Source organism: Schistocerca americana, chromosome 8 (genome assembly GCF_021461395.2).
Source record: "Schistocerca americana isolate TAMUIC-IGC-003095 chromosome 8, iqSchAmer2.1, whole genome shotgun sequence".
Classification (NCBI taxonomy): domain Eukaryota; kingdom Metazoa; phylum Arthropoda; class Insecta; order Orthoptera; family Acrididae; genus Schistocerca; species Schistocerca americana.
Genome location: NC_060126.1, coordinates 197,968,409 through 197,986,227, shown reverse-complemented (window position 1 = coordinate 197,986,227; position 17,819 = coordinate 197,968,409). Strand labels below are relative to the sequence as shown.

At 42.1% G+C, this 17,819-nt stretch overlaps 1 protein-coding gene across 2 annotated transcripts in view; it reads left to right on the top strand.

The window, feature by feature from the left end:
* Positions 1-17,819, top strand: part of LOC124546001 — a 359,037-nt gene that overhangs the window by 290,294 nt on the left and 50,924 nt on the right. The window contains exons 1-2 of one of the 2 annotated variants that reach the window (XM_047124973.1): positions 7,078-7,408; positions 7,517-7,727. The exons of the other annotated variant lie outside the window; for it this stretch is intronic. Coding sequence (XP_046980929.1) covers positions 7,389-7,408; positions 7,517-7,727 — 231 coding nt within the window. The 5' untranslated portion in view covers positions 7,078-7,388. Of the gene's footprint in view, positions 1-7,077; positions 7,409-7,516; positions 7,728-17,819 lie in introns of those variants that run through there. 2 annotated transcript variants of the gene reach the window in all.

Sequence of the window (17,819 nt, the reverse complement as noted above, 5' to 3'; positions counted from 1 at the left end):
TTCCAGTCGCTCTGGCTACAGAAAGCCCTTGCGCTTTTCTGATGCTTAAGCCCTCATTGCGTTCTAAAAATGAGAGAAACCAATCTATCCCTGTTGAATTTGTTTTTCAGTCCATCTGATGAGCTAAATCGAAAGCTATTTGCCTGACGTCTGATGGTATGGGACCAAAGCCACATGATTGCAATTTCTTTATATGGGCAACTAATTTACTTTCTGCATCTTCATCCAAGTATGATGATGGTCCACACCCTGCTTTCTTGAAACTTTGCGTAGCAAGTCTTCTCCTTAATGTTCGTTTTGGTATATTTTTCATTGAGTTGCTTTCCTTTTAGCATAACCTTCCTCTTCGACTAGTTTCACTGCCTCTAATAGATCTTCTGGAGTCCATTTTCCCCTGTCTGTTGTCCTAATGTGTTTTCTCGCTATTTTTCTGTAAAACAAAAACGTATGGACTCCTGTTAGCATTGCAGGCATTTCGGCATCTGTCCCACAGTAATGGTGCGTCATCTTTCCGTTTTCGTAGGGACAGATGCCGCGCCCCCATTTTCACTAAAGATGTTATCGGAAGAAGACATTAGTCGACTGACATAACCTACAATCTAAATACAAGTTATAAGCTAATAGGCGCGTATATACTAGTACATACTATTAAAAAAGAATCGTGAAAAATTTCCTTGACTTACCTTGGTCTCGAAATGCTATTTTCTTAAATTTCTCTCCTATTTTCCGCTCCCCAAGTACAAAAACTTGGGAGTAAACTGCTCTCACCAGCGGTTACAACAACAATGAGCGTTGCGCGCACAGCAATGTCTGCTGACGAATTTCTTGGAATGGCGGCGTCTGTCCTTCCGCGTCATCTGTTCCGCTTCTACCTTACATCAATGACTTTTCCAGTAGTGTTACTCATGGCGAACAAATTCTCTTCACTGATAACAGCAATGTTATAGTCACTGAGAAAACAAGAGAACTCCTTGCAGAGAAAGCAAATGAATCTATCAAGAAAGTTTACGCTTGGTCAATAAGCAATAAAGTGACATTGAACATAAAGAAAACTAATGCCATTAATTTCAGTTTGAAGAGGGAAAATGACAATGTTAAATTAAATGTAGATGGCACCTCTATAGACTGTGTAACAAACGCAAAATTTCGAGCGATGAATATTGATTGTCAGTTGAAGTGGTGTGGAACACACAAAGATACTTGCAAGCAGAATGTCATCAGCATGATATACCCTTAGAATCCTATCATCAGTGTATAACATGCAGTGTCTTTCAGTTACATTCTTTTCACATGTACACTCAGTTCTTAGCTTTGGCATTCTTTTTTGTCGAACAAATGCACAAAATATGAACACAATTTTCAAACTCCAGAAAAGAGCCATAAGAATCGTAACCAAAAATGGTAGTCGAGCTCACTATAAAGATCTGTTCAAGACACTGGGGAATTTAAGCGCTCTGTGTGAATAAATTTACCAGTCAGTTGTACACATAAAAAATAACATTGGTAATTACTGCACAAACAGCTCTGTCCAAGACCATGGAACAAGAGCTATATTCAACTTAATTTGCCAAGAAAAAATAAACATAAAACTCAAACCAGCATTTTCTACCAAGGAATAATACTGTACAATAAATTGCCAAGGATAAAATAAATTGCTAAAACACACTTACTTAAAAGGGCAGCTAAAAAGTACCTGTTATGCAATACATTTTATACATTGAAGGATTACTTAGATAAAGCAGTAGGGGTTTGGTAAAAAAATTGTACACAAATAATAATAATAATGATTATAAATCATCCATCATTCCACATAACCCCTTCGCATTGTTTTTCCTTTTCTAGAAAAACTTACCCGAAGCTATGCATTGCACAATACTAACACCTATTCCTTCCTCTCTCTCTCTCTCTCTCTCTCTCTCTCTCTCTCTCTCTCTCTCGCGTGTGTGTGCGTGTGTGTGTGTGTGTGTGTGTGTGTGTGTGTGTGTGTGTAGTGAGTGAAGTGTTATGAAACAATGTGTGTATAGTGTTTGCAGTGACTGATAGTGGGATGTGAGTGAACGGTGTGGCATTACATTATTTAATAAGGAAAAAAAAAATTGTATACCAGGAGTAAATCTAATGATTGTCTCTAACAAGAAGTCTGTAAATGAATGTGTATACGAATTAGATTATTTTAAATTGGTCTAAACTTGTAAATACTTTGACATGTCCTATGACCTTGTAATAAGAGATCTACGGATGAAAAAAGCTGCTGCTGCTGCTGGTGCTCCTACTACTACTAAAGCAACTTTCTCCACTCACTCGATCATGTAGACAAACCAGGTGCTGAGATGATCTTGATTTGTCAAAAGTTCTGCCTTCTTTGAACTGTCGCACCCACGAATGTGCATTAAACACACCCGTAACACCATGGCCACGTCTCACTCAACTGGCCATGAATTTCAACTGGTGTCAGTCTACGTAAATGAATAAAGCGAATGACGACGTGCTGGTCTTTCAATGAAAACGTCGCCATTGTATCAAAAGGCCTTATTCTCGCCGTTGCCGCAAGAATTCAATGTGTCATACAGTGTCGCCATCGGTCACGCAATCACAACGAGTGTGCATTTGTTTTAAAACGGCATGTTTCTGTCTGTCACCAGGCCTAAGAAAAACATCGGAGGTGTTGTAACCTGACTGCACCTACCGCCACCCTGCTCCTTTATTACACTATTACAGCACCCCACAACTTCGGCGGCTTAGTAACATTCAGTTACGTAACGCCCCCCCCTCCTCCCCCCCCCCCCCCCCCCAGCGCCCTCTCGCAAGAGCAGCCTGATACCGTTTACCGGGGTTTTAATGCGACACTTTGTGCATGTGCCTACATGATTCCTGGAACAATCGCTTGACCAGAAAGCGTTCGTGCTCTATCGGCAACGCCTTTAAGCTTGCTTCCTTCTTGGCAGTCTCCAATAAAGATAAGTGTTACACTTACTGTAGATGGTTGCTCAGTAAGGTTTATGACGAAATTGTCGGTCCAGTAGGCATTATGTCGGATGTAGTGTGGTTCTAATTTTCATGTTATACGCGCTACTGGTTTTCTGAGAATCTATAAGCTGGGGTTCAGTGAGCGTTTTTTCTGGTTCACTATTACTTCATTTTCATTTGAATCACCTAATTATTATTGATGTATATCTTTGGATACGTTTACGTGTCACTAGTCTCAGAGGAACAAGTCTTTCTCCTTGAAAAAAAAAAAAAAAAAAAAAAAAGGAAATTGTAGTTTTACACATAAGTGTCTCCAGAATTACAGTACTCACATACTTTGGCGTAACGCCCAGAAACAGCGAGCATAGTTACTGGCGTCAGACGACGGAATAATTACACGTAGCGGTAACAAGCGGCCACAAGCCATGACGCACATAACACTCGTCAGCCGTCAGTACAGGCTCTGATTTAGCAGCACAGTTATTAAGCTATATGGTATCTATGAAGGAAAAGTAAGTACAGACTCAGAACACATGAACACACACAATTTAAAACGAGCCCGTTCATATTTTCACATGTGAACAAAATCCAACAACTAGGATATTAGCAACTATCGGACCAGTCGCAATGATTTGATGCCGTGGAAAATTCGAAGTTACAGTGTTGTTCTGAGTCTACGTTAAACCAGATATCCCCCCTGTGGTTGATTTAGTCAGTTCAAAGGTTGGAGGAATGAAGGGTATGTCACCTCCAATAGACCATGTCTAGTAAAGCTCGGTTGTCTTCAAAACATTATTCATGGGCGAGGACAACCTAACAGCGACAAAAAAAACTAAACATTAGTTCTTCTTAATATAAACACATTACCTGCGAAAATGACGGTCACTTATATACTGCTTCGAAAAAGAGTACGTATCTTGTAATCAAATATGTACAGTTGACGCATATAGCGTTTCAAACTCTCAGCGCTGTACCAAATAGAGATTTATAGATTTATTAGTAGATGGCTGGCCTAACAGGTTGCTCTTAAGCAGCGTGCCCTATAATTTCACATGGTACCACATAAGGTGACAGTATAGTTCTCACACCCTTCAACTACATGTAAGAGATGCTTATTTATCAGTACCAAGAAAAATAGCGACAGCATGTCAACTAAATGCCCTACACGACATTACCAGAAACAGTCTTAAGCTACAGACCCCACCGACAAAGTAATTCTTGACCGTCCAGTAAGACGGGCTGGGGTGCAAATGTATCCTGCAAGGACTAAAACATGAGATGATAATGATAAACTTACTTACATCATTCAGCAGCTGATTACATTTGCCTTACTTGCGTGACAATTTCTATTACAACAGTGTATGATGACTGTATTAAGTGTGAAATTGGATGACAACTGCGCTTATCTAAGATATGCCTCAGTTATGAAGTTATACGAACTGGATACTGCGCTATGTCTTGCATTGAAGAGACTGAACCATTTGTTGCCGAGCATAGACTCTGCATACAATGATGATGTAAACTTCTTAAGTGTGCATAGTGTACATGTCGACGATTTGAAGCAGCACCTTTGAATGTGAACGCTGAACCTAAAGAGAAATAGATCAAATGTGTGTGTGAAAAACCTGAGTACTGTGAGGCATCTATTGGCTTGAGGTAGATATACGTGGAATTTATTGCATGCAAAGAAAAGCTTTATTTGGCAAGTACTGCACAGGTGCGAAGAAGACTATACATTAAGAGTGTAATGATATTCCTGAAATACTACACCCTGTGTATGACATTTAAATAAATGAATAGATATTGTTTATAAATATAATCTCAAACCGTGTTTGTGTTTTATTTCTTACCTCTCTCATTATAGTCAAAGTATTACAATTATTAATATTTTTTTCAATGTTATACCAGTTATTGAGATAATGATTTATCGAGTTACTCTTCATTGCTAAAAGATATAGCTGTCGGTTAAGTGACTGTGGCCGCGGTGGTCTAGCGGTTCTAGGCGCGCCGTCCGGAACCGCGCGACTGCTACGGTCGCAGGTTCGAATCCTGCCTCGGGCATGGATGTGTGTGCTGTCCTTAGGTTAGTTAGGTTTAAGTAGTTCTACGTTCTAGGGGACTGATGACCACAGATGTTAAGTCCCATAGTGCTCAGAACCATATTTTTGGTTAAGTGACTGAGCTACAGTGGCTACACATACTATTACTGTCCCTTCAAGTTTGTGTATTTATATATGTCAACTACTTGTCAGTACCTGGCATAGTTAGTATCATGGCAGGGTGGGTGAAACATCCTCATCACAAGGACTTTGTTGTCAGTGACTGGTCCTGTGAAGATGCAAAAGACGACATATACGAGCAATTATTGTAGGTCCATTCAATTGTGGGAAGACTAATGCCCTCATGACGCTGCTAACACATGTAGATGGAGTCCGATATGAGCATGTGTGTGTTCTCAAAAACACTGTTTCAACCCAAGTGTCAGCTATTACAGGAGATATTGCGCGGTGTAGATGGTGTTACATACACGACATTCAGTGAAAGGCGGTATATCCCTCCACCTGAAAAAGCAAAGCCAAACACTGCTTTCATACCTGACGATGTTGCTGTGGAAAACCAAGACCAAATTCGAAAATATTTCTGTTTCGGTCATATATGGGTGCTGATGTATTTTTGTTCTTGTGCCGAATGTTGTGTCTGTTCATATATCTGTGGGGGTCACAGTCCACAGACTGTTGCGTCCTTTAACTGATTGTGTGTGCGCGTGCATATATATATATATATATATATATATATATATATATATATATATATATATATAATGTGTGTGTGTGTGTGTGTGTGTGTTTTCCATCCTGGATGTTAGTCAGTCTTTTCCGTCTTTGTAGAATTCATCCCTCGCATGCTGGCGGAACTGGCTCATCAGCTAGAGGTTGAGAAGGCTGAAACACGGCGCAAATGTAAGTACATTTGTACAATGTAGTTTTGGATAAAATAATGTCGTGTAATATATAGTAGTGTTCTAAGTGCCTACATTGAGTTGTCTGAGACATTTTTTCTTTTCGTTCTAGATGATTCTATGGATAGGGGCGGAGCCGCCGAGGGTGTGAAGCATTCAGACCAAGGCGCGGGTGAAGAAAATGGTCTATTGACAGACAGGCAACATGGATTTAGAGAGCATCGTTCCTGTGAAACACAACTAGCTCTTTTTTCACATGAAGTGTTGAGTGCTACTGACAGGGGATTTCAAATTGATTCCGTATTTCTAGGTTTCCGGAAGGCTTTTAACAGTGTACCATACAAGCGGCTCTAGTGAAATTACGTGCTTATGGAGTTTCGTCTCAGTTATGTGACTGGATTTGTGATTTACTGTCAGAGAGGTCACAGTTCGCAGTAACTAACGGATAGTCATCGAGTAAAACAGAAGTGATTTTTGGCGTTCCCCAAGGTAGTGTTATAGGCCCTTTGCTGTTTCTTATCTACATAAACGATTTTGGAGACAATCTGAGCAGCCGTCTTCGGTTGTTTGCCGATGATGCTGTCGTTTATCGACTAATAATGTCATCAGAAGATCGAAACAAATTGAAAAACAATTTAAAAAAGATATCTGAATCGTGCGAAAAGGAATTCGTTAAACTTCATTTACACGATAAATCAGTCTAATCTAAAAGCCGAAAATTCAACTAAATACCTAGGTATTACACTTACGAACCACTTAAATTGGAAGGAAAACATATAAAATGTTGTGAGGAAGGCTAACCAAAGACTGCGTTTTATTGGCAGGACACTTGGAAAATGTAACAGACCTACTAAGGAGACTGTCTACACTACGCTTGTCCGTCCTCTTTTAGAATACTGCTGCGCGGTGTGGGATCCTTACCAGATAGAACTGACTGAGTACATCGAAAAAGTTCAAAGAAAAGCAGCACGTTTTGTATTATCGCGAAATATGGAAGTGTGTGTCACAGAAATGATACAGAATTTGGGCTGGACATCTTTAAAACAAAGGCGTTTTCCGTTGCGACGGAATCTTCTCACGATATTCGTCACCAACCTTCTTCTCCGAATGCGAAAATATTTTGTTGACACCGACCTGCATACGGAGGAACGATCACCACGATAAAATGAGGGAAATAAGAGCTCGTACAGAAAGATATAGGTGTTCATTCTTTCCGCGCGCTATACGAGATTGGAATAATAGAGAATTGTGAAGGTGGTTCGATGAGCCCTCTGCCGGGCACCCGAATGTGATATGCGGCGTATCCATGTAGATGTGAAATCACTAATTGGACTCATGTGATGGCGGCCGCTGCGGAGGCAGAATCCGAAAGGTGCAGCCATCTGACCCTTTCAGATGAGGCGGAGGAGATACCAGAGGGGGTGGGAGGCCTGAGTGAATGTGCTGTTGAGTTGCTCAAGAAATGTACCCAGAGTGGAGAAGGTAATTTTTTGTTGTAATGATAAAGTTCCAAAATATTCACCATCATTTATTGTTATTTTTTAAAATCTAGATCATTTAATTTATTTTTTCTTTTTTTGTATGCTACAGCGATATCACACCAACTGCAGCGGATATCCAGACCAATGGTTGCGGGGACGGGAATTGGTCACACTCTGCAGAGACGCGCAGCGCCTTCTATAGCACCGCTCACAGTTGCGTGAGAGGCGGCAGCTGCCCCTACAGCGCACCGGCGCATACCCTATGGCGTCCGTGGACAACTCAGCCGACAGGAGGTGGTCATCTGTCTCCCACCTATCAGGTCAGTAATGGGAACACAGACCCCGGGAACCACCATCACTGCCCAGTTGTTCCCACCGGCCATCACCGCCTCTGCCCCCTCAGGCAGTTCGCCCCCGCCGTCCCTGCAGCAGACGCACACTCACCAGCCCCATCATCGACGGGATGGACCCCTAGTTGTAGTAATAGTGATTCTTCTATGGCTGGTGGTAATGCTCTCTCCCATCCTAATGATAGTGAAGGCCCGCATCTCGTGGTCGTGCGGTAGCGTTCTCGCTTCCCACGCCTGGGTTCCCGGGTTCGATTCCCGGCGGGGTCAGGGATTTTCTCTGCCTCGTGATGGCTGGGTGTTGTGTGCTGTCCTTAGGTTAGTTAGGTTTAAGTAGTTCTAAGTTCTAGGGGACTGATGACCATAGATGTTAAGTACCATAGTCGTCAGAGCCATTTGAACAATTTTTTTGTTAAGTCCCATAGTGCTTAGAGCCATTTGAACCATTTTTTGATAGTGAAGGACATCAGGATAACGGTATAATGACCCCTCTAGGATACTCAGCAGTTGCGAGGGCTTTTGAGGGGCGTATCTCATTCACAAGGATTGAGAATCCAAGAGGGAGGTATCGCGACCCTGTCGGGTTTTTAGAAGCCTGCCTCCCTGTCTTGGAGACCGAGCTGCTCAGTCCTAGACGATCCGAGATTTACTGCCATTAAATGCAGTGCAGTACTCTGCTGGGAGCTGAATCTCCCATCCAAACATCCTGATGATGCAGAAGCTACAACTCTGCACTACATGTGGGTTGATAATGGCATTATTTCTCGGAACACACCCATTGCTGAGTGGTATCATGAATCCACATTGAGTGCTATTATGGCCCGGAAGTTAGAGGGTCAGCTAAGGTGCTCAGCTATATACCACACCTTGACATCCATATCCAGTAAAAGGAGGGTCCAGTTATATTAAGCTCCCTAAAGATATAGTTAACAAGAAGGCATGTATCAATGTCGAAAATCGATATTATGATTGTTTTGCATGGTCAATCCTGGTTTGTGAAAGAAAGTAAAATTACAGAGATCATCCTGAGCGTCCGAACAGTTACAAAGTCCGTGATATTAAGACATAACTTCATTGGTATCGAGTTCCCCTTCAAGATTCAAGACATACCTAAATTTGAGGCGTAGAATACCGACAAGTGAGATGCGTAGGACAAGCATACGGTAGTTGGACCCCTCCATTTCTCAAAATTTTCAGGTGAGCGTAATCAGCATGTAAACTCGCTGGTCTTCTTTGAAGGTGAAAATTACCACTATGTTTGGATCAAAGACATGTTCCGACTCCTTTCCTTCCAGATAAACATAAACAACATATTTAAGGTGCCTGAATTATTTTTCACGAGACGAGTTATTAGTGATACATCTATTAGATTGTGCTTCCATGGACCCGGTACGTGTTGTTATGCCCACAGAGGAAAATAACTTCATTAAATTTCAAAATGCTCGCCACCAGCAGTGATGTCCATTTGTACTGTACGCCGACTTTGAATGCCTGCTGCCTCATATTACTCTCTGTGAAGGGAACACCTTAGCCTCACATACAACCTTCACAAAAAACACGTACCTTATGCGGCAGCATTCCAAGTTGTAGGTGGATATGATTCTAAACTTCAACGCTACGAGTCTTATGTCGAGGATGATCCTGCGGTTTGGCTTCTCACTGAACTTGATCAACTTTCATGGGAAGTTGATAAGCTCTACAGCGCGAACACTCCCATGACCAAATCAAAGAGATGATGAATTGTATGAATAGGCGGTTAATTGTCATATTTGCGGGTGCCGTTAGATAGAAAAGCGGAAACTCCCTGCAGAGATCATTGCCATCTTACGGGAAAGTTCCTCGGTGCAGCTCAAAACGCATGCAGTTTGAAGTATAAGTTACCACGGCACATACATGTCTCTTTTCATAATTTCAGTGGGTATGACGCTCATTTTCTGATTGAGCATTTGGCTAATTTCGGTATGAAGAAAGATCAGGTCAGTGTCCTGCCTGAAAGTGTTGAGAAGTACATTTATTTCTCAAAATGAATGACTCCAAAAATGACGATCCGCTTCCTTCACTTTTTACGATTTATGCAGACTTCACTCCAGAAAATCGTTGAAACTCTACCTCAGAATGATATTCATATCACTCGATCTGCATTTCCTGATGAGGAAAAGTTCCAACTTGCGACTAGGAAAGGAGTTTTCCCACACACTATTTAGTTGGAGCGAAAATAGGGGGGGGGGGGCGGCTTTGATAGATAGATAGATATATAGATAAGTGTGGCTCTTTTATCATAGTGTAATTAGTGTGTGTGTGTGTGTGTGTGTGTGTGTGTGTGTGTGTGTGTGTGTGTGTGTCTGAAATATGTATGAATGTGTGTGTAAATGCATCTAGTTTATATAAGCACCACGTGCTGAAAAAAAAACTAAGAATAAATACAAAAAATTGTTTCCTTATGTATAAGCACCATGTGCTGCAAAAAAAATATTTTCTATCTTTCATGATTCATGTGTGTGCGTAGAGTAGTGTTTAAGCTTCACCTACTGCTAGCCTTCCAGTCAAAGAGCCACCTGGTTCAGAAAATATTTAGAGCTACTGATTTAAGTTGGAACCATCCAATTAAATGTTGTTACTGAAGTATTTCATGGGAAATGTCTAGTTCAAACATATAGAACTTGTCTCGTTAAGCTTGAGCCAGCCAAATAAGTGTTTCACCGAAAATGTCTAGTAAAAACAAGATATTTAGAGCTATCTAGTTAAGTAGGAGCACGTTAATTCACAGAGCAGCTCGGGTCAATATAGTCTGTTTGGGTGCAATTTCCTTAGTAATAGTATTTAGCATGTAAGTTAGTCTATACCTCTGTTTTAGTTTTAAGTATGGCTCTATAAGGAAAAACATCCCCATGGAGGAGTCTCCATTATGTGTTGGATTCTAGTAATAAGTATCTCTGTGTTGAACCACATCAAGAACTGAATTGCACACCACTAACTAAATTGTAATCTCAAGAATGGAATTGAATAAACGAAAAGAATTCGTTACCATACATCACTGTTATTTTTTAAAAAACCTAATCATTATTTTTTTTGCTAAAACATGTCTGTGACCATTCTGCAGTCATATATGCATTGCACGCACACATCAACAAGATGTAGCTCCATTAACACACAATTTCAGAGAATTCACTGTTGGCAAGGGCACAGGAATGCCGAAGTCTACCTATTAATAGCACAGGTGCTGCTAGTCCCTTGTTGACAACGCACAAGGGTGTGGTAAGTAGGTCGCACACTTCCAGTGGACTGCAGGTATAGGTGGAAGCAGGTATAGTATCATGGTTAAACTTGCATGCGAGGGACGTAGGTGTCTAAGTATAAATAGCTTGTTAGGAAAAAAATTGTTTTCATTAAGCCAACTTAAAAGTTATTTTACATTTTCATAAGCAGATACAGCAAAACTTTTTTGATACATGTTCTTGAGTCGATGGAGAGGACGACACCCATAGAATTACAGGTCTGGAATTGCAGCAAACTTAAAGATTCGACGCATTCGTGAGATCTTCTCCTTCCCCTTCACGTAGATCATGGTATCTGTGTGATCGAATAATTTAAGCGCAGTCATCATATCTTTATAGAGTATGCCAGGATTATCCCAGTGAATTCCTATTCATTTATACAGCTCGTTACGACACCGGTGAGTGGACAGTAGTTGATCACACGCTCATGTAGAACTAGAGCATATGTGGCAGTGTGTTCTGGGAAATTTGTCGAAGATTCAAATTCAGTTCGCACATCTATAGGTCCAGACGTAATTATCTTCCTGTTTCGAGCAGTCTATTACGATGATTCGTGAAAGCTCCTTAAACTTATGCAGACTGTTTAGATAACCTTCTAGCTCTCCTTTGGCCATTTCATAGTAAAAGCACAAAACCTTGCATACATGTCATACGCTAGACTGCATAAATTTTGATTCCACTGCAGATGTAAATTGTCATATGGGAAGGACTCTGAATTGAGGTAGACTTTGCCATTAGTTAACTTGCATTTGTCAGACAGGGCGGAATCATTTGCTATATTACCTCTTCTATCAGCCTGAAACGCAAGTATGATGAATATAGGTGTCTAGCTGCGAAGAGGTTTTAATAGCCCATGTTTGTCTGCCAGCAGTCAGTAACAAAGGGTACTTGAAAACCTCCCACGAGCGAAATGTCAGTGACAGGAATGTACCGAAATTCAGGACTTTTAAAAGCTTCAAACGTTCCTCGTTGGATACGTTGATGTGAGGCGTTTTCCATATTATCTTGATAATTGTGATCATATTCTCCTCTTGAGCTCCTTGAATGTATGAGTTATTGTCTGTCGCACTCCACACCGGAATGAGTTCCTGTTTAGCGTTCATAGCAGATTATTATCTGCCTCATGTCCTCAAAGTACCAGCCGGCCGAAGTGGCCGTGCGGTTAAAGGCGCTGCAGTCTGGAACCGCAAGACCGCTACGGTCGCAGGTTCGACTCCTGCCTCGGGCATGGATGTTCGTGATGTCCTTAGGTTAGTTCGGTTTAACTAGTTCTAAGTTCTAGGGAACTAATGACCTCAGCAGTTGAGTCCCATAGTGCTCAGAGCCATTTTTGAACCTCAAAGTACCCCATAAGCATTTTCAGAGGTATGCATGCAGTAAATCGCTTGTACTCTTGAGCTGATCTATCCGCCGGCTCATCTAAGAACCATCCTACATTTTCTAAACTGTGCAAATCTGCTGGTGATGCCGAGATGCATGTTTTAAGGGTCGATGTTATGCCTACATTGGCATGTATGATCGATCTCAGAACCGTTCAGTTCATAGCGAATCTCTTGGAATTCCAATGCGTTGCGTGTCAGCTTGGATCCCACTGTATCGCCGCCGTCAGTTTTCTTGAATGATCCTCGAGATATATCCAACTCTTGCATGGAAGCACGAGAGTGCCTTGGTGCTGGATGACAATCCTAATTTCATTGTTCTTGTTAAATGTGGTTGAAGCGTATGGGAGAAACATTCCTGACGTATAATTCTCTAATCACACTCTACTAGACTGGTTATATTGAGGACGTCATTGCGCGGTTTCAGGCCAACTGATCTAAGAAACTCATAGTTCGAACGTGTTATCACTTTGCTGTTCGGTAGTGAAGTGGCATGCTATGGATTGCGTGCACTTGTTTTATACCGTACGCCCATCCTGCCTCAGATGTAATCGTACAATGATTTTCTCAGCACAAAAGTCAACAAGTTGATTATTCTAGTCCACAATAGGCAGCTCCAAATAGTCCAATGTCTGAGCTGTCACTGGAAGGTATATTGCATTGGCAGGGGTCTCAACAATCTTATACCCCGTTGCAACTGCGGGGAAGTAAATAGTACGAATCAGACTATACTTGAGATAGGAGTTCGTTGCAATGTTACACTCGACTCGGATTGTGCTGACGGAAGTATGTCCACAGTCTGATGTGACTTGTAAATTTACTTGGATCCTTCTTCAAAACCTGCCCTTTTGTGACATCCAGCAGGCGCCCTATTGAACCTTTCTGGTTACAGTCAATCGTTGCATTTACAGTCCTTATTACAGATTTAAGCGTATTGATGTTTGCATGTAGTTCAATACCTTTTCCAGACTGCTTTAAGACTTCGTTTAAATCGTCGATATCGTATGCACCCGGTTCTATTTCCACAATATCTTTTGCACCATTAATATCCAGATGCAGTTTGTTGTTAGTCTTAGTGATATTTGGGATGCTGTTGTACGTCTCCAGTCCAATCAATGTAATATTCCATTCACCAACGCTGAAATCAATTGGCGGGAACAAATTTGCACGCAATACAGATGATCGTTCTTTTAACGTCAAAGTGTATGACATTGCATCTGAACCTCAACTGATGAAGGAAAGTTTAAAGCTCCTCCTTATATAGCACGCTTCCTCTTCTTCTTTGCAAACGTGAAGAGAAATAGGATGCATAGATGCCCACAGAGGTATGTATTAAAGTCCTGATAGCGCTGATAATTGTAGAACACGCGTCTTCTGTGAGTGAAGTACCGTTGTAATTCTTCTGGCGGTTGCAGGTCACCAAATGAGTCGAAATAGTAGACGGTATCCGCCTTTTTGAAAACATACGATACCCAGTGGGTGCCGGGGCCTCTAGCAACATCAAAGTTCACAATGCCACATTCACCAGTTTTCCGCATAGTCTAAGGTAATGTATCCCGCATAAACACACCACGGACTCTAGGTATGTTCAATTTGTTTCTAACAAACTTACGATCAGTATTTGTGAGTGGTCGATCTGCTATGACCGCTAACGGGCTTTTTTAAAATTTATTTGTGAATAGACTAAGCCCTTTCCTGTTCGGTTTTATGTATAGTCCTTTTCCGATGGCTGCGGCTTCCATCATGCGGTTATGTCTTCTTGCCTCTTCTATCTGTGCTTGGGAGTTTTGCGCGTTCTTGACAGTTTGAGCGATAGCTGCTGGAGCACCAGCGAGGCAACCTACCGCCGAGAGCGCGGAGAGGGCTGGGACGAGAAATGGAATAAAACCGCGAGATGTCTCGGGTATTGGTAGAACTCGAGGTGCTTTAACCAATCCTCCTTCTTCCCGCATGTTTCTGCTTCAGTGCGTTTTTAACTCCATACATCGCTGTCTGGATACAGTTCTTTAAACAGCTCTGCTTCCCGTCCTTGTCCTTGTTTAGTGCACAAAGTGCAGCATTCATAACTCGCTTGAAATTCATCACTCCTAAACCCAACTTAATTTTTCTTCGCGTGGTTTTATCAGCTGCAAATGCTGCGATGCGTTGACCTACACCAATATCACTTCTTCTCCGTATCGCCTTACCCTTATCAGCAAAAATCCTGTCTGCAATGTGACGACTTGATAGATGTTTATTTGCAGCGTATGCAATATCATGGTCCATACACGCATCGTCGAACAGATTATAAGCCCCTTATCACCTCGTGCCAAGCGTTTCTGAAGCTTTCCCCAGATCCACTGTAGTTATACCCAGAGATGTGTAATTCCACTGGCAGTTTGTCCAGAATACCACCACCACCGCCTCTATGCGTCTCCTAGCACGCATGTTATGCCACTGCAGTGGTTGTGGACTATGCACGCCGATTATACAGTAAATCGTCGGCATCAGTCCAACTGTTTTGTGTAGCAGGAAAACCAAGCCATTTGACTAGTGCTTTATTTTCACGATACCTTATGACTACCTCCACGAAAAAAAAAAACATCCGGTTCCGAGGTTTACTGCAACTCCTCGGTGTAGAAGCAGCCTGCAATTTCTTCACCTTTACCATCATTCAGTATATAAGTTCTAGGATTCGTTCTTTGCAACTTTGATACTATAAATATCTCTGTTTACCAGTTGGGGAAGGTATGATTTCTCAAATGTGGTCTTGTGTTTTGAGACGCGTATCAAATCACCTACATTAAATTTCTGCCTGCGTGAATACAGCATCTTAATGTCATGATACACCGTATCCATGAGTCCATTATCACGAACATCGATTGGTCTCATTTTTAGTGTGGTATGTTTGGTTCGATTATACTGAGCAATTATTTGTGGGAGGATATCTGTCCATTTGTATGAGCTGCGAAGGTTAAAACGCATCCACATTCGACCTTTTATTGTTCTGTTCAGACGCTCCCCGATACTCGCTTTCAGGTAAGTGAATGTTGAGTAGTGATGCATTGCATACCGCTGCATCACGGTCTTCAAATACCTATTGCAAAACTCTCCGCCGTGATCGGTTTGGATATTGTCTGGGCATCGATTCGTCCCTGTCTGTAGCAAACGATCAAAAACATCCGCGACATTTCTTCCCGTTTTTGTTTTGACAGGTAATGCCCAGGCAAATTTGAAGTATGTATCAATAACCACTAAAATATATTTGAATCTATTATTCTCACGTGAATATTCCCACATATCTAAAAGATCAGCTTGCCACAAGTCATCCAAACTTTTAATCATAACATGCCTTCGAGGATATGTTTTGCGTGCTGATTTGTGCAGTTCCCGAACTACTGTCTCCATACTTACTCCATGATACCTCTCTCTGTAAGCTCAGAGTTTATTGAAACAGCCTCATTCGAATGAGCTGTATTACCTGCAGCAGCTGATGCCAGGAGCAGCCGTAGTCGGTCTATTATCTCGTTGAGGTCGTCGTAATATATATACTGTCTGATATGATTGTTCACTGCTTTACGCTCAATGTCAATACCATTGCTGCTGCTGCTGCTGCTGCTGCTGTTGTTGTTGTTGTTGTTGTTGTTTTCGCCTTCAAGTATTGGTTTTATAATGATTTCATATTTCTTGTTGCTCATGCGTTTCGTGATATTTTGTACACCAGTCATGTGCAGTATTTTACGTTAAGTTTCCCTACAGTTAACTAAATAATTTATAGATGTTTTGGTACGTCTTAGGAAAGTAAGATTCATTAAGCTGGGTGTTCTCTCAAACCGCCTATCAGCAATCTATATTGTCATATTGTACGATCTTCCCCTGCTAACGCCGAATGTTCTATTTGACCAGGGGCGTGACGGATAATGAATTCGTCAATGGCAATACCATCGTTACCGTGTGCTCTTCATTTTGCTGAGAGCTGTAGGAGAGATTCAGTAACCGTCTTAAAGGTCTCTTAGTGTTTGCTGTCGATCCATATGCCCTAACCTCAGCAACCGCAATTTCTCACGTATTGCTTTCCGCGCTTGAATCACTTACTGCTTCGTCGACATCACGGTGTATACTAATCAGACATCTCCGCAGCGTTAGGCTTTATATATCCACTCATTTTCTTCTTCCTCTTACTATGTGCCTGCTCCCCCTTCTCAACAACAAAGAACTCTACATCTATTTTCCCCTCAATAGCCTCGACCTTTTCAGTTAAGTCGGTTACTTTCTTACCGACTTCATTAACTCATTTAACTCATTCACCGTTCTCAGAAAAGTCTGGTAATACGTCTCTAGTTCCCTGCGCATACCTCCAACTTCATGCACAACAGCGTGAATTTTGGCACTCATGTACAGGCTCTGCTTATGTCGTCTGCTCCGATTCCCTGAGCGCCATCCAGAGCCTCAGTGATCCGTATCCGGTTCACCCTTTCGTGCACCGGATCCAACGCTCTCTTCAGCAGCTGGTGGACGACGGTTCTCCGGTTAGCTTTATGTGGGTTCCTGGCCATGTCGGTATCCCTGGGAACGAAGCTGCAGATGCCGCGGCCAAGGCTGCGGTCCTCCAGCCTCGGACAGCTTCTTGTTGTGTCCCTTCATCAGATTGTAGCAGGGTCATTTGTCGGCGCATTTTATCGCCGTGGCATGCCGATTGGGCTGCACTTACGGACAACAGGCTTCGGGCCTTGAAACCTCTTCCCGCGGCTTGGACGTCCTCCTCACGCCCTTCTCGGCGGGAGGAGGTCGTTTTGGCCCGGTTACGAATTGGACACTGCCGGTTCAGCCATCGCCATCTGCTGACGGCTGCGCCGGCGCCGTTCTGCCCATGTGGGCAATTGCTGACGGTCCGCCACATTTCAACGTCCTGTCCGGATTTTAATAAACTGCGTCTTGATCTTGGCCTGCCATATACTCTGGATGCCATTTTAACGGATGACCCAGGAGCAGCTGCTCGCGTTCATCGTTTTATCAACTTGACAAACCTGTCTGACATTTGATTATGCTGTTTTTTTTTTTTTTTTTTTTAATCCTCTGCCTGTCTATGTCTTTTATAGCATTGTCCCTTTTAGTTGCTGTTTTAACCTTGTGCCTCGCGGTGCATTCTTAACTTAGTCTGGGCGCTAATGACCATTGTAGTTATGCGCCCTAAAACCACAAAAAAAAAAATGTACAGGCGAATGTTCTGTCTGTGTACACCAATTCTCTGGTTGAGAGCTAGACATGCGCACGAATTTGTCCATGGTGTAGCGTAGACTGATGTACTAACATCTCGTACCGTGCTATATATGCAAAACCTCTTGAAAGTTTCGCCTGTACATACTATCACTCAGTTTTCTTGTTTCATCAATAACGAGAAAGCCATAATGTGAATGATTCCAGCAAGCAGC